This window comes from Mus caroli, chromosome 14 (assembly GCF_900094665.2).
Source record: "Mus caroli chromosome 14, CAROLI_EIJ_v1.1, whole genome shotgun sequence".
Classification (NCBI taxonomy): domain Eukaryota; kingdom Metazoa; phylum Chordata; class Mammalia; order Rodentia; family Muridae; genus Mus; species Mus caroli.
The window spans coordinates 24,614,920-24,636,786 of NC_034583.1; the positions used below are offsets into that span (position 1 = coordinate 24,614,920).

The 21,867-nt window shown below is 40.7% G+C and overlaps 1 protein-coding gene across 1 annotated transcript in view; it reads left to right on the top strand.

Moving 5' to 3' along the window:
* Parg (poly(ADP-ribose) glycohydrolase) overlaps window positions 1-17,280 on the top strand; it is a 101,459-nt gene extending 84,179 nt beyond the window's left edge. The window contains exons 16-18 of the mRNA XM_021181844.2: window positions 4,668-4,773; window positions 15,209-15,337; window positions 16,219-17,280. Of these exons, the coding sequence (XP_021037503.1) occupies window positions 4,668-4,773; window positions 15,209-15,337; window positions 16,219-16,349 (366 nt within the window). The 3' untranslated portion in view covers window positions 16,350-17,280. The remainder of the gene's footprint in view (window positions 1-4,667; window positions 4,774-15,208; window positions 15,338-16,218) is intronic.
* The last annotated feature ends 4,587 nt before the right edge of the window (window positions 17,281-21,867 follow it).

Consider the following 21,867-nt stretch of genomic DNA (forward strand, 5'->3'; position numbering starts at 1 on the left):
ATCCTGTCCTAAGACCATAACTCAGTGTGCATCCTAGCTCCAGCATCCTGTCCTAAGACCATAACTCAGTGTGCATCCTAGCTCCAGCATCCTGTTTGCCATTAGGCATTGCTGAGGAGAGGACAACGGAAATAGAAATCCTCTAGAAGAGGTCATTCTGTGGAGGCTCCACCTATCCTGCTAGACCTGCATCAGGACCCAAAGTAGAGCTGTTCTCTAAAGAGCAGAGCTCACTCTCCCTTGACCCAGTGGGTACCGGGAAGCTATTGCTAATTCTGGGACAGACCAGCTGGGTGACATTTTAGACACTGGTGTTGGAAAGATTTGTGACTCCAGCTCGTAAAAGCGGCAAAGGAAGAATGAGATGCTGGTGAATGCCCCCCTATCTGTCTTCTTAGACTTGGGTAGGTGAGGTTCCACTGTGAATACATTTCCTGGAGACATCTGGGATTGAAGCTGAACAAAGTTGATGGCAGTTGTTAGCTGTTTTATTGAGTTTTGTTGGGATCCAGATTTGGAGTAGGATTATTACTAAATCAAATAATAGCAAAACCAATTAGTACTTTCTACTAGTATTTTTAGAAATTCAATTGGTCATTTATAATCTTAAAACATGTGACACATTTTTTGCTGGAGTATTAGTATGCATCATTTCCTTTAACTTTCTTGATACATAGGATTAGAAAAACATATCTGATCTTTTTTTTTTTTTTTAGTTTTATAAGTAAGAAAACTGGACTCAACTATCTTCCTTCATCTTATGTTCATTTAAAAATACCAGAAATCAGACTATTGAGATTGCTTGAGGTAAAGACACTTGCCACTAATCCCAGTGGCCTAATTTGGGTCCCTAGAATGCACATGGTAGAACAAGAGAACTGGCTTTCTCCAGTTGTCCTCTGACCTCTGCAGGTGTACCTTGATGCTCACTGGCATGTATACATAGACAAATAAATAGGAAGCAGGGTGAACTTGTGCTAAGATATTGTTATTTCAAAGACAAAAAAGCCATCCTAAATCTCCCTTGCAAGTGGTTTTTTTTGTTGGTCTTTCCTCATAAAATGTTGTCATGTCAGTGTACCTAAAAGTAACCTATAGTCTCATATTTTATTATCTATTTCATCAGACTCTATTGGGATCTCTTGTGTTTTCTTATTTTCATGATAAAGTATTTATAATTGTTTGGATTGATAAGACTTCACTTACCATCTGTTCTGGTTGTACATAGTTTACTGACTCAACAGTCTTCTCTTTGATACATAAGACACAAACTAGTGTCGTTATACAACTGACTATTTAGGAGTTTACAAAATATATTATGACTGAGCATGGGATAATTTTAAGGCTCTTTAGTAATAAAACTTTATCCTCTTTTCCAAAAAAATGTGTCTTTTTAAGAAATCACAAAATACCAAAACCTCTGTATCAACCGTATATTAGTTTAGATTAAACAAGTATGATAGGTTGAATTCATATGAATAACCAATTCTCCAGGAACAATAATTATTAATCTAGGGGAAAGTATATGTTCACATGATAGTGAACATTGTTGATATTTATCTACCTGAATGTGTTACAAATGACCTGAAGTCCAAGTACTTATGTATCTATGTGCATGTTTGTGCCAGAATAACTCCATAGCCAGGTTTTTTCTGGAAATTGCCCTGCTTTCTTTCATTTCTTTTTCACTTTCTTTGTTTCTTGTTTACATCTCTGTCTTCACTATTTTCTGGTCAGTCTCTAGTTTTTAATTCTACATGCCAATCTATTTTTCTTTTGTTAGTTTGTTTTCAATACTTCCCTTTGCCTCCTTCAGGCTCCAGGGTTACCTTTCTCTTCCCCTCTCTCTTCCTTCCCTTTTCACCAGATTCTGTTCTGGCAGATTTCGTTCCTTGATTCTTCTCCTTATTCTCTTGGGGGTATGAATGCTTTCCCTTTTTTGAGTTATTTATTAGGGTGATAAATTGCTGTGTTGTCACATTTCTGGAGACAGTCAGTACATGGCCAGAGGTCAAGTTGGTTTCCCTTTTTTCTGCCAGTTTCCTCAAACACTCCAGCTTTGGTTGGGAGAAAAGAATTCACCAATATGGCACTCTAGAGAGCTCCTAACAACTCTGTGGGGTGAGAAGTTGACAAAGCTTCTGAGATTGCTTCCTTTTCTTATCTTTTTTTGGTCACCAATGTAAGTTCCGTTCCTGCTGTGGAGGGAGAAGGAACCTCGGCACTTACGGTCGGCTGGGCCTGGGCAGACCCTCTGAGGGGTTCCGGCATCATACTTCAGTTGACTCTCCATAGCTTTTGGATTCTGCATCCATACATTGAATGAAATGCCCATTGAAAACATGTTTTACTTCATTCTAAACATGTATAGATTTGTTTTCATCTTATTACTTGCTAATTAATACATTGTAGCAACTGTTTGCAAAGCCAGACATGGTTTAAACTCTTTAAAGTATACAGGAGGGTGATGTAGGCTGTATAAGAGTCTCCTGGCTTGTGAAAGTGATTTGAACACCAGTGGATTTTGGTAACCACATTGGTATCTACATTGGTGTCCTGAAATACTCCTCTAAAGGATTCTGGGAGACTACTGTACTTCTGAACTTATAAATGCTTTTTACCAGAATGGAAGCATTTTACATTTAATCATTCTAACAATCCTTTATTTATACTAGTATGTAATTCTAAATCATTTAATTTTTAAAAGTTTTATTTGATAATATTTGATAAAACCACTAACTGCCTAGTTTCCATTTCAGAGTTCTTGTTGTAGCCATTTTTTTCCAAGATTACATTTCAAGAATATATGATCTCTATGCTCATGTGTTACTTCTAATAATTTAAGTGTTTTAAACTCTCCATTGTTGAGCCTGATCATCACTAAACTAAGCTATTTTTTGCTCATTGCAAAGACTTAACTCCCAGTTATTTAGAGACAATGTTGTTAGAGCTTCTAATGTCTGTCAGTTCAGATATGCTAGGTTCAACCATCCATCTCTAGTACTCTAAAGAGACAGGTCATAGTGACAAACAGAAAGAGAGGGAGAGAGGAGAGGAAAGAAGAGAGAAGAGATGTGTTCAATGTGTTCAATGTAGCCATATTGGGAAAAGGAACAAATAGGGTCCTGACATAAGATTTAGCTTTAAATAGAGAGCATTGGGGTATAAGTAAACAGCCCTGGTCCCCCATCATTGACCTATTGACCTGCGCCTTGGTTCACCTGTCCTTCAGAGTTGTCCAGTGAATGTTAGAACTGTGTGAATTGCTACTCCGTCTGGGAGACAAGTTCCTCCATTAGGGCCAGCAGGGCTTCAGCCTTTCCCTTGTACCAGCATAAAACTCCTGGGAAGGTGCAAGTCTTCTGGGGTCCATTGTTTCAATTCTAATGACCAAAAGGAAAACCGCAAATGGCTGTCTCTAGAGTGCCGTCTCTCCTGCCAGGATGATTGCAATAGAGAGGAGGAGATGGAAACCATTCGGATAATATAGGGCAGAAACCTAAGCTCGGGAGGCTGAGAACCCCTTTTTGTTTAGGCATGTTAGGAAAATGTGACAGGAAACAGTGGCAGAGTTATGTTTATCCTGACAGAGGGTCATCTCCCTCATATTCTTATAATGAATGTCAGATTCTTCGTCTTTTAAGAACCTGCCAAAAAACAAATGGAGCTCGCTCACATTGTTGACCAGAAAGGGATTTTCAGAACCTCAGTGCATCAGATTATGCAGGTAATTGTGAGTTCATATGTAAGCTCTGCACCCTGGTATTGAATAATGGTTTAGCAACAACTTATAATTAATATCTATCAGGATTTTAGTCTAGAAGGAGGGTAGAAGAAATAGCCTTGTTAATTCATCCAGACAGTGTATAAATTATATTTTTATACCTTCATGGAGACTTCAGAAAACATCTTAATATATTCTTGGGTGTGGGGGGGCGGTGTCCTTGCTTTTTCTGTAGGGCTATTTGCCCAAGTAGTCCTTTTAGTTTGGTTTAGTATGCAGACTGTATTTTTGTCTTTGATACCTGAGGCAACCTAGAGAGATTTACTTTGCTGTTACTATAAGCCTTTTTAACTTGTCTGATAGTTTCACAAAGTTAAGAACACTTAAAAGGCAGGAAGACTGACTTGGCTGATAGCAAAGGAATAAAAATCAGAAACTTTGAGACCTTAAACCAGGGTCCTCTGTGTCCAGATGAGCTTATCATTTAGTAACTAGTTAGCCAATGGCCTTAGGAGATATGTACTTGACTGGAGTTGCTAGCAAATTCTTAAAAACGCACTGGAGTCTCTCTGACTCCTTGAAAGTAGGAGACACTGGTCCTACCGAAGTCTGGAGGCGTTGGATCTGTGCTTGGTTGATAGCTTTAATTCCTGCACATTTTCACAGGTTCCTGAAGTCTGTCCAGTTGCCTCATTTCTGGTCATTTCACCTGATAGAGAAACTAAGAGTTGCCTTGGACTGAGGGATTCCATCTGCCCAATATCAAAGCAGTTACAGCCAAACAGACACTGGTCGTTTTCACCTCTTACTCCAATTCTCTTTCTCTTCTGTTTTGGCTGTAAGAAAAATGAGAGTGAGAACAAAGCTTGACCGTGGCTGCTGCTCTCAGACCGTCAGCCAGTGGTTCGAATCTGCTCACTCCTGTGCTGTGTGTCCCCTGCAGGCTTACTGTGGATTCCTCCGTCCTGGAGTTCCTTCTGAAAATCTTTCTGCAGTGGCCACGGGAAACTGGGGCTGTGGTGCCTTTGGGGGTGACGCTAGATTAAAAGGTAAGTCAGTCACTTGTAGAGAAAGTGAAAAGCTCGCTGACTGGGGGTGAGAGGGTTGGAGTACAAGTTCGTCAGTCTTTACAGCCCAGGTTCTAATGTTCTGTGATAAGAGACTATAAAAATCCAAGGATGTAAGAACACTTGACACTGTCGTCCTTTTCATTGCTCTGTTTGGAGGAATTCTTAGCCTCAGGTACTATTCCCATGCAGGTTGCTTATCTCTTTGATTAACCAGATCCCACAGTATCTATTTTTGGTTTGAGGGATTCGATCTGCCTAATGTACAAAGGTCAATGAGAAGGAAAACGATAAAACCAACTCAGATGTTTCAAACCAAAGTACTTTGCTCACAGGAGAGTTGTTTATGGGCACTGCTATTCACTGAACTCATTCATTCACTCACTAAGCAGATGGGCCATCTGCTGTGCTGTGGGCACTGAGAGTCGGAGGGAAATAAGATGTGGTCCTGCTCTTGACAGTCACAGCCCGGTATATGAAAGAAAGGCCTCGGCAAATGTAGCCCACGGTGCTCAGTGCTGTGATAAATACAGTGCCATGGGAGCATGGCCTGGGGAGCCGCACTGATGGCACAGACCAGGAGACATCACAATACCCAAGAATGATGAGACATTACAAAACCCTGTTGGTAAAGCCACTGGTCCATCACCATTATAGCATCCACTGGCTTTGAAAGCATCAAATGTAGAAAGCAATACTGTTGTTAGCTAAGGAAAATCACTGCTCCATTTCATCCTGGCTTAGTCTGACAGAAACTAAAAGTACCACAGACAGTTCTGGCACTTAACTTCAAGTTTGAAAATTCACTAGAATAACGCACAGAATTCTTAAGTTCCATACTTTAAGGAGACACGATACACTTACGATAAAGCCTGGAGCCCTAACAACCTCGCTCACTATTGTCACATCACCTCTCCTTGAATGTCAGAACATTCTGCTTGTCCCCGGTGCTCAGACTAGGTTTTCATTACATAGGCATGCTAATTGAATCATTACCTATAGGAACTCAGTCTCCCTAAGAGGTTCGTGTCTGTCTTAAGGTTTCTGTTGCTGTGATTAGACACTGTGACCAAAAGCAACTTGGGAGGAAAAGGTTTATTTCAGCTTCTACTTCCACATCACAATCCATTCTTGAAGGAAGTCAGGATGCAAACTCAGGCAGGAACCTGGAGGCAGGAGCTGATGCAGAGACCATGGAAAAGTGCTGCTCACTGGCTTGCTTCCATAGTTCACTCAGCCTGATTTCTTATAACATCAGGTGTCCAGGAGTGGTGCCCACCCAGAGCTGGGCCCTCCTACACCAATCACTTTTTTTTTTAAATGCCCCACAGACTTGCCCAGGGGCCCATTTCATTTGGTGGAGGCATCTCTCAAAGAAGGGGTTCCCTCTTCTCGACTCTAGCTTGTGTCGAGTTGCCAAAGAACTAATCAAGACAGTTGGGGTTATCTGAATCACCTCATTAGTGCCACAGACTAAGACTAAAGCACTTCTGTCTCAGTGTTCGCTCCAGGAACATAGTGCTAAGAGCCAGCTAGGAGGTGCCTAGGAACAGTAAGAGTAGTCCCAGCACACTAAAGCAACTGCGCTTGACAGCCACACCAGGCATAGATAAAAGCCAGCAGTGACATAGTCACTGTTCTGAACCCAGAAAATACCAGCAGATATGTAAAATCACCTAAATTCACTGTCTCCATTGAATAGCTTTATAAAAAAATTCTCTGTAGCCATTTGACATGAATGAGCTCACACCATAATTCCATCCCATAGCCCCTTTTTAAAATTTGCACTCTGATAGTTTTCAACACCAAAAAATATAGGTTTAATGCCAATTATTTTAATAGTTACATATTATTCTGTTCTATGTGCATAAATATCACAGTTCAGAGATTCTCTACTTGGTACAATTGATTTGTTTGCTGTTTTGCTTTAAGTTGCATATAATAACCTTCTTAGGATAAATTTCCTCAGGTAAGATTAACTCCTAGAATATGAGTGCTTTATATTTTCATACCTGATGTAGATTGTCCCCTTGAAGGATGAGCCTTGGAAAGGTGAAATATATCAGTCTCCAGTTATTCTGATATTCAGCAGTTTCCATAGATTTTTCCATGTTTATTATTGTTTGTTTTTGTGAATCATTTTTTCATGTCTCTTCCCCGTATATTCTTGAAACAGTTTTGTTCTTTCTCTGGTCAGTAATAATTCCTGGTACATTAAAAAATATTAAGTGTTCAGTAGCTTGTTGTTACAGGCATTTGTTCAGGTTTGGCTTTTTTTTTTTTCCCCATGTATTTCAGCTTTTTGGTTAAATGCCACATTGAGTCCACATTTTTTGATGTTTTTGTGACATCTTTAAAATAACCTTTCTTGCCCCCTCATTTTAAAGACTACTGTATTTCATTCTGGTTCAAAAATTAAAATTGCCTGGTATATTTGTTTGAGGTTTGAAAGTCTACAAAAGAAGGATTTTGTGAGATTTATTTTGTGAAATTCTTTATTGTCTTGAATTTGTTTGAGGAATCCCGTTTTTCACTCTAGAGCTATTGATCTTGTGACAGATACCTCTTTTTTCTGTTTTTCTTTTAAGTAAAACAAATGACTAGATTCATGTCATCAATCCAAAAGCCTGGTCTGCCACAGACCGTGGCCATGTGTGCTGGGCAGCAGGAACGCTTTATAAGTGGGCTCATTTGTTTCCCTTTCCTCTCTCTCACCGCAGCAGCCTCGTTCCCTCCATCAGGGCAGCGTTCTCAGGTTTCTCCTGGGTGACTCATCTTCTCAGTTATTGAGATTTAGACTTAGGAGTCACTCTAACTCCCTCCCATGCGCTCGGTTAAATAGACAGTAGCTCACTGAGGTATTGGTCGCCTATACCATGAGTTTGTTTAAGGCTGTTTTCTGACTATGGTGAGGATCAAGCCCAAGGCTTTTGTATGTTAGGCAAGTTCCATACTGCTTTGATACAGAAAAAGATGTATTTGTGAAATAAAATATTACACATTAAACCATGACAGAAACCTGCTAAAATGGAAAGATGTCTATGGAATAGTCCTACTTAGAGGTAAAATGAACTAACACACCATGTGAGTCATTTTAAAAATTAGATTATGCATGTAAAGCAATGCACATACAAATCTGAGGTTCCTTATATTTATCTGTATGTGCAAAAATCAACTACAATTCCCTCAAGTGGATAATAGAAAGATGTCTTCCTTTTTACTGTAAGAACAACAAAACTTACCAGATATTTCATGGAGAGCATAGGCATGTACAGAACCTTACTTACCCTTGTATTTTCTTAATTAAAATTAGAAGCAAGTATTTCCGAGTTGTGTGGTGGCTAGGAGTATACAAGCTTCAGTTTACAACTCAGTATCGGTGTCTCTAGTTATACATTAGTATAAGCGTTGTTTGTTTGTTTAATCAGTTGTGGGGTTTTTTTTTAAGATTTATTTATTATTGTATGTAAGTACACCATAGCTGTCTTCAGATACACCAGAAGAGGGCATCAGATCTCATTACAAATGGTTGTGAGCCACCATGTGGTTGCTGGGATTTGAACTCAGGGCCTTTAGAAGAGCAGTTGGTGCTCTTAACCACTGAGCCATCTCTCCAGCCCCCAGTTGTGTTTTTTTGTTTGTTTGTTTGGGGTGATTTTGTTGTTGTTGTTTAGTTGGTTGGTTGAGACAGGGTTTCCCTATATATCCTAGCAGCAGACCTTGAACTCACTGCGTAGCCCAGGCAGGTCTTAAAATCATGATCTTGCCTCAGCTTCCTGAGTGCTGGTGTTACACGAATGTGCGTCCACACCTGATCTGTTATAAAAAAAGTATACAGAGAAAATTTTGTCTCTTAATTAATTGACTGTCATTTATTACAACTGCTGTCCTATAAAGCAGGGGCTTTGTGCTGGACCCCAGTGAGGCTTTCTGCCCTCCTGCCTGCCTGGGCTCTGTCTTTCTGGAAGACACAGGAACATGCCTTTGACTCTGAGCTCTCTTCCTGGTGTACCCGCCTAATAGTGTTTGTTTAGCCATTCATTAGAAAACTTGCTTCAAATCTTGATTTTAATCTTTTCCCAAACAGGTAGGTGATTGGTGGTATATAAAACTCTCGTGTTGCTGTGGTCCTAGGCTAGGATGTTCAGTAGGCTGCGTGATTACAGCGTGCATTTTAGGATGTTTTTAATAGAAATAGAGTTTATTGGGACATAAGCCATCATAAGTATAGTTTAGTCAGTATCTTGAGGTGCCCTCCACATTGGAGCTCCTCCTTTGTGTTACCCCTTTGTATCTTAGGTGACTTATTTGTCCCCACTTGTATGATGTTCCTGTCTTTCACCAGTTCTCTTTCAAAGATAAAACAGTGTTTTGTCTCCTTGGTATATCTGGACACCCTTTATAATTTTGTAGATTATTTGGTCTTTTCTCTTTGTTCGAGTGGAAACAACTTTTTGTGTTTGCTTTGTAAATCTTCTCTTCTGAATTTTTTTTTGGATAGGGTCTCACTGTATAGCTCTAGCTGAACTCACTAGGTACAACAGGCTAGCCCAGAGCTCATAGAGATCTACGTGCTTCTGCTGAGATCAGAGGTGTGTGCCACTATGAAGAATTCTTTTTGCTTTTTTGGGGTGTGGTTTTTGTTGTTGCTGTTTTTTAACATCCCACTAGAACGGACTATGAGGTCGGCTTCTGACAACTACTCCAGACATCTTAAACATACATAGTCATTTAAAATTTTATCTAAGCATGAGGGCCACAAAAAGGCCATTGCAAGAACGTAGAGTATTTTTTTTTTACTCAAGGAAGGTTGGGAGAGAAATGGAGTGTGCGGTGCACCAGTCCTGAGCTCCATGAGGTGTTTCTAAGTAAAGATAAGTTCCTTTCTTTCTAGGCTTACTGCATTACAATCAGAGAATAAAGATGTTATTTCTGCTTTAAGAGCTGATTTTAGCTTCTTTGTGTGAGTTAATTATTGCAGATACATCGGCACTTGAAAAGGTGTCCCTGAAGAGTAAGGAACCTGCTTCCTGCCCAGCAGATTCTTTCAATGAAACACTCATCCTTCATGTTTTTTCTGCTCCCTTTATGAAAACCCTGTGTAAGGTTTTCTTGTCAGTATCTACGTATGCTTCCTTCCGTGTTTATCTTTTGCTATCTCCATAAGGCATTTCCTTGGCTTATAAGAGACTTTGCCGCTGCTAGCTTAGTATCCTAAGGCGTGTCTTGGCATCATGGTCTGCTCAGTTTCTTTCCTCTCCCCGAGCCTTGCCTAGTAAGGGAGGCATAGAGGAGATGTGTGCCAGCATCCCACGCAGCTGCTGATTACTGATTACCCTGGGACACTGCACACCCTTTTCTAACTGTATCTGCCTGGCTAGCTCTCCCCACACCTCTCAGTCCCCACTCAAATGTTAGCTACAGCAGAGGATCCCATGTCCTGCACATAGTGTACGTGAGGTTCTCTGCGGGCATGGGTGTGCAGACAAGTGGCAGGCTGAAGAGGAAAGTCTAGTGAGAGTTATCCCTTCCTCCAGAAGGGAAGGCGGATCTTCCATTTGAGTGTGAGCCTTTCTTTTCATCTAGAAGGGGTTAGTAATGTGTCTGAGGAAAGGCCTGGTGGAACTGACCTGATCCTGAGATCAGCTCCTCCATCTCTGCAACATACGTATTGATTCCCTCCTGTGGGCTACTCTGTGGTAGCCACATATGCTTGTTTTCATCAATGTACCTGTATGGCAGGAACCAGAATTACGTAGTTACAGGCTTAACAAGCATTGCAGTGGGCTGGCCCGAGATTAAAAGGACTCTGTGGGATTTCTTTTACATCCCATTGAAATACTCCTAATTAGACCAACTTGGATACCATTACATCCATGAGACCAAATGAACATACCCAATAAACATTAGGTTTATTAACTTTAATTAACTGGGATTTGCAATGGATTCCTTAACATATTAAGTGAAAGACTGGTGAAATTCAGAAACTTGGTATATGTTTATTTTCCATTTGGCCATTCTTATGTCCATTTAAATCAAACCTAAATAATGCCTTTACTAATTTTTTTGCTATTTTAGAATCAAGATGGCTAAACTCAAGCCAGGCATGAAGGGATATACATGTTTTTGGTCCCAGTACTCTGACACATATGACATATGAATCAGCAAACCTTGGCTACATGGGAGAACATGTCTCAAAAAAATGCTAAACACCAGAAAAATTATTAATCAAGAATGGTAACAGGGTAGTGCCAGTGAGTCATTTTCTGCCATGCTATAGGTTAACTTGACCTGGGAACCCTTTAACTGAGGGTTGTGAAAGTTATCGTTGTAAACATTGGGAAAGGGTGAATCCTTAAGTAGAGAGATTATGGGCCAGATTACCTCAGGTACCAGGTCACCTCGGTACTTTGCTTCCTCTGCAGGAATAGACTACATTTCCCTTTCTCGCTCAGCTTCCCATGAGTAAGAGCACATGGAACAATTCTGCATTGTTCTTTTTGTATTCCAGTGTTTTGTATGATGGTGTAAGGTCAAGGATATGTGGAGTGTTTGTCATCAGTACCTCCAAGATGCCTCTGTATTTGTGGATCTGGGAAATGACTTGCATGCTTTGTTTCATAGCCTCCACGTTGGTGGTGATCAGTCAGGTGTCAGAATCGTCTGATTTTCTATTCTTACTTGCATAGCTACTCTTTGTTTGTAACCTTTGTGAGACTGCGAAGCCGAGATATCTAGACAGACTCACAAAGGAGCACAGCAGGTAAGTGTCAGAACCGACAATGTTGACCCTGACTTCCACCAAGACACCGGATGCTAGTTATCATTGTTTCCTGTTGTTCTCTCTTGTAGGAGATGTACATTAATGAATGACTGGGTCATCCGGCTTGGTAGCAAGTTAGTAGTTACTTGTTGTATAAGAACACCACAACTTTTTAGGAAGAGCTTTTGTTTTTATAGGTGACACACTGAAGCATGGAGAGTGGGTAATCAGCCTGACATCACAAGCTTTGAATCTGCACTGGATCTGGATCTAAATATGAAAGCTGAATACACTCAGATATGCAGATCAACCATTTAAGGAAGGCTTGTGTCTGGCTTATGATAAAGTTTGCTTGGCCTCATGCAGAATTATTTTACATTGCAGCTTGAAAGCAATGCAGTGGGTAAGAGCATGGGGCTTCGAGTCAGAATACAGGGTTCAAATCTTAGCTCTACTGTATTCTTACTAGTTGTCCTTGGATAATTACTTAGCCCTTCTCAAAATGGCAGTCATGCTAGTTATCTTGTTCTGGTTCTGAAAGAAATAAATGAGCTTATCCTTAGAGTTCAAGCCCTGTGATAGCAGATACTACTAATATTTCATGTGGATGGCATCAGACACCACCTGTGATACGAGATTTCTTTATCTGACACCCCTTTTGGTGAGACAGAGTCTCTCTATAGCACTAGCTGTCCAGGAACTCAGTATGTAGACCAAGGTGGCCTTGAACCTACAGAGAAACATCTGGCTCTCCCTCTGTAGTGTTAGGATTAACAGCACGTGCCACCACACCCAGTCCTGTTTTAGCCATACTTGCTTGGTTCATTTTCTATAACAGGATACAGTAAATTATGTTTTCAGGTCATTCATATTTGTTTGTGTTATTTCTCATGGTGTAACGTGGTTGCCAAAAAGAAAATTAAAACCAAGCTCCCTGCAGGTTAATTTAAGTGATTAGTCTGGCACCTGTGTGTGCTTGGACTAGAACTGTATGCTTTTATGTCAGACTTGGCGTCTGTCCATATATCCTATTAAATTCATTCTCATCTAACTTTTGATGCAAGAGAGTTCACTTAAAACATGAGGCTTAATTCTATAGTTTTACCAAGACCTTGGAGATGTCACAGGCAGTAGGTACTGTAGGTAGTGCCATTTAAAATACTGGAGAGATGGCTTAACAGTCAGGAGCACTGGCTGCTCTTCCAAGGGACTTGGGTTCAATTCCCAATACCCCCATGACAGTTCACATGGAGTTCTATAACTCCAGTTCCAGGGGATCCAACATCCTCACACAGATATACATGCAGACAATAACTAAGGCACAGAAAAAAAATGAAGGAAAAAAAAACTTTGTTAATGACTTGATATATTTAAGGTCAAGATTAATTTATTTTCCTGGAAATTTCATTTGTATAGTTACATTCTTAACACCTGATACAGGCAGAAAAATGATAACAGTAATTATGGAATCCTAACTGAGAGTTTCTAAGGATCATCTGGTTCAATTCTGTTGTGTAACTGAGAAAAATGAAGCCAGGAGCTAAGCAAGTGGCTAAATACAGCTAGCAGAGGGTGGAGACTGGCTTGGCTCCCCTGTCTCTGTTCCCTTACTGGTCCATCATACACTTGTGCAGTAGGATGCTAGAGCAGAGACAGGTGTGGATCAAGGCCAACTGACAGGTCCTTTCCTAGGATTCCAAGCCAACTTTTCGTTCTCTCTAAAAGGTAAAACATGATACATTTTGGTAAAGAACAATTCATTTGGAAGATGACAATTCATTATTTTCCATTTTTATATGCACTTTAAGGTTAATTAGGAACCTTTTAAAACTGGGTGTTCTGAAGTTTTAATGTATGCATAAGTTGGTTGAGCAATTTTAATTAAAACTTACCTTTGCTTTGAAATTAATTCCTTTCAACATTCTAAGATTAATGAGACCTAGTCATGGTATCTCCCAAGTTGTACATAGTCAGTAAATATGCTCTAAACAGCGGGACAGGACTTTGATGGTATTTTAGAATCTCATATGCATTGTCAAAAATAATCATAGGTAGGCACGATAGTATACTTTATTAATCTTAGCACTCAAGTAAGTCACTGAGGCAAGATTGTGAGTTCAAGACCAGCTTGAACCTACAAAGACCTTATTTTTTAAAAAAGATAAAAATAGCATGTATCCCTCTGTATATGAATATATATGTATTTTTATGCAAATGCATTTATTATTTTAATTGTGTATGTGTGCATAGAGTACATGTAGTTTTTGCTGCTACCATGTGGGTCTGGGGTTTGAGCTCAGATCGTCAGGCTTGGCAGCAAGCTCGTTTAGCTGCAGGCCATTTGAGCATAAGTTAACGTGCATTGTTTCCTTCTTTCTTAAATACAGCAGTGTGTATTCCTAAGAAAAATGTTTTATTATAACTATAATTATTAAATTCATACAGATATATGGTTATATTTATCTGTCCTTTCCTCTGTGTCCTCATTATGCCAGATGGCCAAATAGATAATAAACTAGCCTTTTCTCTCTGGGTAGAGTCCAGGACTGGATGCAGTTATGTGTCTCACCTTATTTGAGTCTGGAGTATTTCCAGAAGTGTTTTATGACACTCACATGCTTGAAGTCTACAGTGTTTTATGAGTCTGGAATTGAGTTGTGCCTTCTCAGATGACTGTAGCCGTGGAACTGTGTGGAGGCATTGAGGGCACTGGACACCACCGACATCTCCACTGTATAGTTACTGTGGTCTCTCCCCCTCTTTGTTAGCCTTTAATGGATCTATGAGAAGACTGCAAAACAGAACTTCCCTAGCAGTGGCTCCTGTTAACGTTCGCAGTCGTAGCTTCTGCCCTACTCAGTGATGTTAAAGTTATTTGTTTGGATGTGTAAAATCCTAACTACAGAAAGATCCTTCACCATGTTTTAGCTGCATTCCCGCCTTCTGTTTACAAAGTAAAACCTACCTAGCGTGAGGGCATTAGTTGCTGCCAGGTTCTGGTTTGTTCATATTCAAATAAATATTTCTTTGAGATAAGGATTGAAATAAACTTAACATACTTCAGGCTCAGATTTGTAACTTTGATTGGAGATGAGGAGTTCTCCGTTGTTTTTCTGTTGAAACATTCCAGGCAGGGGCTTACTCATCTAGCATTTTCAGTAACGCTGACTCCTGTGGCAGGGACAGATATCTGTGAGTGCTGGAGGGACTCAGGTGTGCTTAACAGCTTATGTGGGGAATGCTCGTCGAAGTCAGTGACAACATCAGAACTTCCCACTTAAGTCTGCACACAGAAGACCAGCGAGTGTGTGATGAGACAAAATTAGTAAATCGAGCAAACAGAAAAATAATTCAAAATTAATAAAAGTAATTATATATACTACCTTGATGCCTTGATTGCTACTTCAAGAGAACTTTCCTTTCTTTGTGGCCCAGAGAAGTAACTGTGAGGCTGCTGCAGTTGAATTTATTCTCCAAACCGTACCTGATGAGCCATGAACTGAAGAATTAGTGTCATCACCTACTCACCACACCTACTAACATATGCACTGGGTTTGTAAATCCTTGATCTAGGATAAAGCTGTGGCACACCCGCCTCTGTAGCTGGATGAAAGAGGAAACGCATGATATAACTGCCTGTTCTCTTTGTTGCAGCCTTAATACAGATACTGGCAGCTGCTGCAGCTGAACGTGACGTGGTTTATTTCACCTTTGGGGACTCAGAATTGATGAGAGACATTTACAGCATGCACACTTTCCTTACCGAGAGGAAGCTGGATGTTGGTGAGTAGGAGATAGTTTGATACTGGCTATCTAGATGGATATGTACCAGCCAGGAGGAGCACTTGCTAAGTCTGGAGGGAGCATAGTAAGAAAGGTTTATCTGGGGCAAGCAGAGTAACAGCGCGCTTAAGCAGGCAGGTTCTACAGAGGTTTGTTTTTTGTTTTCTGGCAGAATTTCAGTTATGATATTGATGTAAGTCTGTTATTTAGAGTGGGGTCTCTGGCCAGGCATGGTGGTACCTGTATCCCAGCCAGCTGGAAAGTCATCAGTTCCAGGTCAGCCTGGGGTAATATAGCCCTGTCTCAGAGAGAGAGAGAGAGAGAGAGAGAGAGAGAGAGAGAGAGACAGAGACAGAGACAGAGACAGAGACATAGAGAGAAAGAAAGAAAGAAAAGAAAAGAAAAGAAAGAAAGAAAGAGTAGGAAGGTAGAATTTGTGTTTACTTTTATTGATACAGAAATCTACAGGGGAATGAGGATATACAGAATGTATATTGAAACCATACATGAGAGGAAGATAAATTCAAACCTGACAGTCCTCAGTCTATCAGATTTATGAGACTGTACTGTATTCATCAAGTGTGTTGCTCCCGTGGGAGCTGGGTGTAAAGCTGAGGTGCCAGCGAACTCAGCAGACAGGACATGGACAGTGGATCGTAGACAGACCATGTTATTTTAGCCTAGGTTACTTTAAAGTGTTTTTCAAATGTTAAAGTTTATGTCAGGAAAGCCTTCTAGGCATTAGAAATTCATACTATATTTTCAGAAGTCAAATCTGAACTTAATACTATTTAAGATAATTTAAAATAGCAAGTTTTTGTTTTAAGTTTTTCTATGAATATAACTTAATGTGCACATTTTTCTGGCCTTTTACTCTCTAGGAAAAGTGTACAAGTTATTGCTTAGATACTACAATGAAGAATGCAGAAACTGTTCCACCCCGGGACCAGACACCAAGCTTTATCCATTCATATACCATGCTGTTGAGTCAAGTGCAGAGACCACTGACTAGCCAGGACAGAAGGCAGGCACCTGAGGAACAAGTGACTAGGACCTCCTCTCAAAGAGACATCCTATTTGAAATGTGGGGTGTGACGTCTGGACTGACTGAATCTGATCTAAGTGTGTATATAATCCACATTTGTAATCAAGGATGCAGTCTCTTCTGCATATGCAGTTGTTGCTTGTTCATCCTGGTGGACATGCCCTTAGACATGGCTTCTTCCATTCATGCCCTTAGACATGGCTTCTTCCATTTTTCTTCTCCTTCAGTCTTTATTATTTGATTTTTTTTTCCAACTTGATTTCTTGGGAAAACTCAAGAAAGGTTGCACTCATCTTCTAGATCTTTCTCTTCCTGTCTGTGTATTGTCCAGACTGCTTTAGTGGCTAGCAGATACCATCACACTTGGAGGAAGTTACAAATCCAGAAATCTGAGTTTGCTACAGACTTGCCTGTGAGCTTCTCACTCCCAACCCTTGTTAGGCTCCTGTTGTCTACATTTTGAATTTTGGAAGTTGAAGTTTTTCTTATGTTACTTAATGCTAGTATCTTTTAGGCTAAAACTATTTTCTATTTAAGGCAGACTAATTTCCAGTTTCTCTTTGGAAACATCATCCCTATAAGCAACGGTTTTTTTCGTCCTTTTCCCCAGCGCTATTTAAGAAGCTGGCCAAGAGGAAAGAAAATGTAGAATAAGAGGATTTTCCTCGGATGCTGTAAAGAAGCCAGGTTCAAGAGTGTTGGGGTTTTTGTTTTTTCTAAGACTTGTTTTTCCTTTGCAGCTAGGGTGAGTGCTTGTTCTGTGGTGCTGAGGGCATAGTCCTGTAACCAAAGGTCTTTGCTGGAGACTTGATGCTGATTTGTACATATGGAAGTTTCTCTGGCAGGAAATATTAGAGTTAATAAATTTCATTAATAAATCATTTGTCAGAAACTCCCATACCACTTATATTTTATTCATACATATAAGCATTTGTGTTGTGTCTGCAGGAGTACATAAAATCCACCAACTAACGACAGAGGACAATGAGGTCTGGGCTTTTGAAGAGCCCTGTTTCAAATCTTTTACTCACAATTGTATTTTTAAAACCATCAACAAGATAACCTATAATTGATGTCTGTGAGGTTAATCTGGAAACCAAGGCCAGTTTTATACATAAACTGATTAGAATGAAATCATGAAAACCCTTTTTCAGACTTCCAAAGTTCCAGTCTAGCTGTCAGCAAAAGCCAATAAAAGTCAAGTCCTGGTACCACGAAGCTTTAGTTAGATGCTCTGAGCTCCTTTGCCAGCACTGGCAGAAAAAAATGGGTCCTGGTCCAGAGCCTTAGCTCTTCCCTTTTGTACAAAAATCGGGAGGATAATGGGCTTTGGCCCGAAGGCTCCCGGTTGTCATTGATGAAGCTCTTTACTGCAACAACTAAGACTTTTTTGATCAAATCGCAAATCTAGAGGAGTCTGGTCTTATCCCCACTGACGCTAAAATCTCTTTCCCTTCCAGCCATTCTATGCTCTGCTAACAGATTTATGGATATATTTTATTTCCTTCGCTTCCTATTCCCACACCTCTTTCTCTTAGTCAGTCAAATGATGAAGCAAGTAATTGTAACAAAAATTATAGAGCCAGGCTAGAGGACGACCACTGATAATCCAGAGGACAGAAGCTTCGACCCAGCTCCCAGTTTGTGCAGGGTTTGTGACATGGCCATCTACTAGCTGCCTCACATAGGGTTGCCAGGAGTGAAGCCTGATGAGGTGACTATCAGTGTATCTTGGTGTCAGTATGTCCTGCTGGGCTCAGGTTAATGAATCAGAGCCGACTGATGAGGGACAGTTACACAGAGAACACAACAGAGCTAGTCCGTGTTTCCTTCTCTCCCACCCGCATGTCCGAGGCTCACTTTAGGAAGGAGTTGCAGTGTGCCTCTGTGCAGGCTAGGGCACACTGCATGTCGTCAGATGTTGCTGCCCCTCAAGTTTTGGACTTGGGACCAGTTCAGATTTGGAGTTTTCACATGAAGGATGCTGAAGCTGAGTATTTACACTGGGGTACATTCAGAGAGTGTTCTCTGCTCCTGCTGTCTGCAGTGACATCTGCGTTCAGAGGTAAGCTTGGAAAGGAGATGTAACTAAACCCTGTGTTTACAGGACCAGATATTTCTTTCTCATGTGTATACCATTCTAGAAACCAAATGGTGAGTCCCACTCTAGAATACACTTTAAAGGCTCGCTGTGGTCGAGCTAAGGGTTTCTTGAACCCTTAGCTAGAAGTGAAATGGTGTGTGTAGATTCTTACCTCCTTCAGCATCTGTAACTTCACTCTCGTGCCTTTTCTCTGATGCAAGAGAGACCTGGTCTGCCATATCCAGTTTAAAGAGGAAGCTCAAAAAAGCTTGAACTCTGAAGCCTGAAGGCACCACACCCCCCTTTGCTTGCAAGGAGGAAAGGGCGAGTACAGTCATTGCTGAAATGGGAGCTCACCATAATCCCATGGTTGTTGAAGGGAAGAGGCACTCATTCCAGCATGAGACTCGATAGACCAAACTCCTCGAAGCTATTGCCTGCCACCGTCCGCCCAAGATCCAAGTACCCTGAGTCCCTGTTCCCTAGATACCACAAGAATCTATGGAGTCACTGGGTAGCAGGTTTGTGAAACTGGTCAGAAGAACTGCATGTTTGTATCTAATAACTGGTTTTATTTTTCTGCCTGTTCATTTTACATGTACAACTAATGTGTTGTGAAGATTCTACGTTTGGGGAGTAGGCAAGGTCTTAGGAGTTTTGTAGGGACAGAGTAAGAAGTTCTGACCCCTGTTTATCATGGCTGCCTTTTCCCTTCAAATTATCATTTACTGTTTGAAATTGTGGGTACATGTCTTGAAGATTTGCTTAACTTTTTGTTTGTAGATTTGTCTTTATGTGAGTGTTAGGAGCATAGACAGTGTCTTAGTCAGGGTTTCTATTCCTGCACAAACATGACTAAGAAGCAAGCTGGGGAGGAAAGGATTTATTCAGCTTACACTTCCATACTGTTGTTCATCACCAAAGGAAGTCAGGACTGGAACTCAAGCAGGTTAGGAAGCAGGAGCTGATGTGGAGGCCACGGAGAGATGTTCCTTGCTGTCTTGCTTCCCCTGGCTTGCTCAGCCTGCTCTCTTATAGAACCCAAGACTACCAGCTCAGAGATGGCACCACCCACAAGGGGACCTCCCACCCTTGATCACTAATTAAGAAAATGCCTTACAGCTGGATCTCATGGAGGCATTTCCTCAGGGGAGGCTCCTTTCTCTGTGATAACTCCAGCCTGTGTCAAGTTGACACACAAAACCAGCCAGTACAGGCAGCTCCCAGCACGAGGCGCTTTCACATGTGACCAGCCTTCTTGTGTGCATTTGATTTTCCTTCATGCTAGGCTTTTGAAGTCACATTGCCTGGTATTTAATCCCTTCTCCTAGTTTTCATACCTACAAGAGAGCTTGAGTCAGGGGCCGAGTACATATGGTGACAGTTCTGAGAACCATGGCCTGGGTCACTCACAATTTCATAGGTTCTAAGAACTTTCTTGGGGCCAGCCATTGTACTCTGCTCAGGAGAAGCAAAAATGAGTGATGTGTCCCCTGTACTTAGAGTGAGGTTGAATGACCTAGAACCCAATATGGCATTTTCTTTTTACTGCCTTGTTCCAGTTTAACCCAGAGAAACCAGTTGCATCTCTTTGCTGTCAGTTGGAAAACCAGTAAGAACCCACATTATGTCCATTCACCAGAGCTGAACTTTATAGACACTTGACTTTGAAGAGTTGTATAACAAGTGACTTAACACATAATGTGAGTGAGCTGTCTTAGACTCCTTAACAGTGCTCACGTCAGTAGGCCCTGAACTCGGAGGAATCAGCTATGAAGGGTAAAGAGGACAATCGAACACACGTGACATGGAGGTGCAAAGGTGTCCACTAGGAGTGGAGGGTTCAGGGGGTGCAGGGTATGCCCAAGAATTGGGAAGAAAAGGAACAAAAAAAAAAAAAAAAAAAAGCCATAATGAAGCCTAGTACTTTGTATGTCAAATAAATAACTAGTTTTTAAAAGTGGCTTCCTGTTGGAAATGCTTGTTTTCCTGGAGTGAGTCCATGCAGCCTGGATAAAGTTAAGCTTTTGCAGTAGCTAGATTTATATCACCTCAGTCAGGCTGAACAGTACAAATGTAATCAATAGGAGGTAAAAAGTAACAGAAGAATTTAATTTAGTAGCATAGTATTTAAACCGTGGGAGCTTGAGGGATGGAAAATCCTAGGGAGTCCTTGATGAAGAGATAGGCTTGCATAGCAGGCTGTCAAGGTTTTCTGTCAAGGTTGTAACAGAACAGACTAAAGACTGGGGTGTAAAGTTTCCGTGTGACTAGAGTGGCCACCACAGAGCTGTACCCTGACTCTGCTCTTGACACGTGTGAAGACAGCACGAAAGCCTGGGCCTTGTGTGTCTTCAGAATAATTCCATTCTAGCATCTAACATCAGAATATTTCTAAAAACTTACAGTACTTAATGATACATATGTGTAAGGTACATTTTATGATCCGAGGAATCTTACATTTGAGGAACCATGGTAATGTTAGTGGCAACTGTCTGCCAGTCTATTCTGGTACTATATATACTTGTAACTAACAAATGGAGAGACTCTTAGCAAGTTTATGCTCTAGAAGGAACATAGGTGCTCACGAGTCTCATGAAGCCCTGCTATGTCAGTTAGAGTAGTTAGGAAAGCTTGGGTGTGTATTTTACATATACCCAAAAGCTAGAGAAATGAACTTAAATATATCCACCATCTTTTCCAGTGATTAATTTATCCCCCATTTCACCTTTACTATATTGCTGCCTACTACCTACCTCTAAATTATGGAGTTCATCTGAGACATTTCATCTGTAATCAATACATCTTAAAAAGATGTGCCCACAATAACACACACATAATAACACACGCATAGTAGAGGACAAATTTAAAAGAGCACTTAGACATAATTGTCAATATCCTGGTTAAATACAGATAAGACCCATGGACGTGTGTGTGTGTGTGTGTGTGTGTGTAAGTACAAAAACAAAACTGGTACACTGGAAGACGAGGAAGGAAAGGGGCAGACTAGCTAGGGACCCTGGGAGTCAACAACAGGGGTTCCTGTGGATTTTCTTGTTACTTTGTAAACTCTGCTCTCACTAGAAAAACCAACAGCTGGGAAGTGCTGCATGCAGAAGGAAATGAGAAAGAAGATGTGGTTAAAAGTGTTCAGAGAAATAATTTCTATACATTTCCCAATTTGATAAATGACATATGAAACTTGTCAAGCTCAAACAAAATGCCCCAAAATGCAAGGTAACTTCCAAGAACTAAAGAAAAAAAAAATCTTGAAAGTAATGAGCAAGGACATATTCCAGGACAAACAGTTCAAATGACTGGATTTATCAGAATCCATAAAGATGGGAAGGGAGTGCTGCAGACTGCATGGTTGCCAAAAGAATTCAGCGAGAACATAATTCA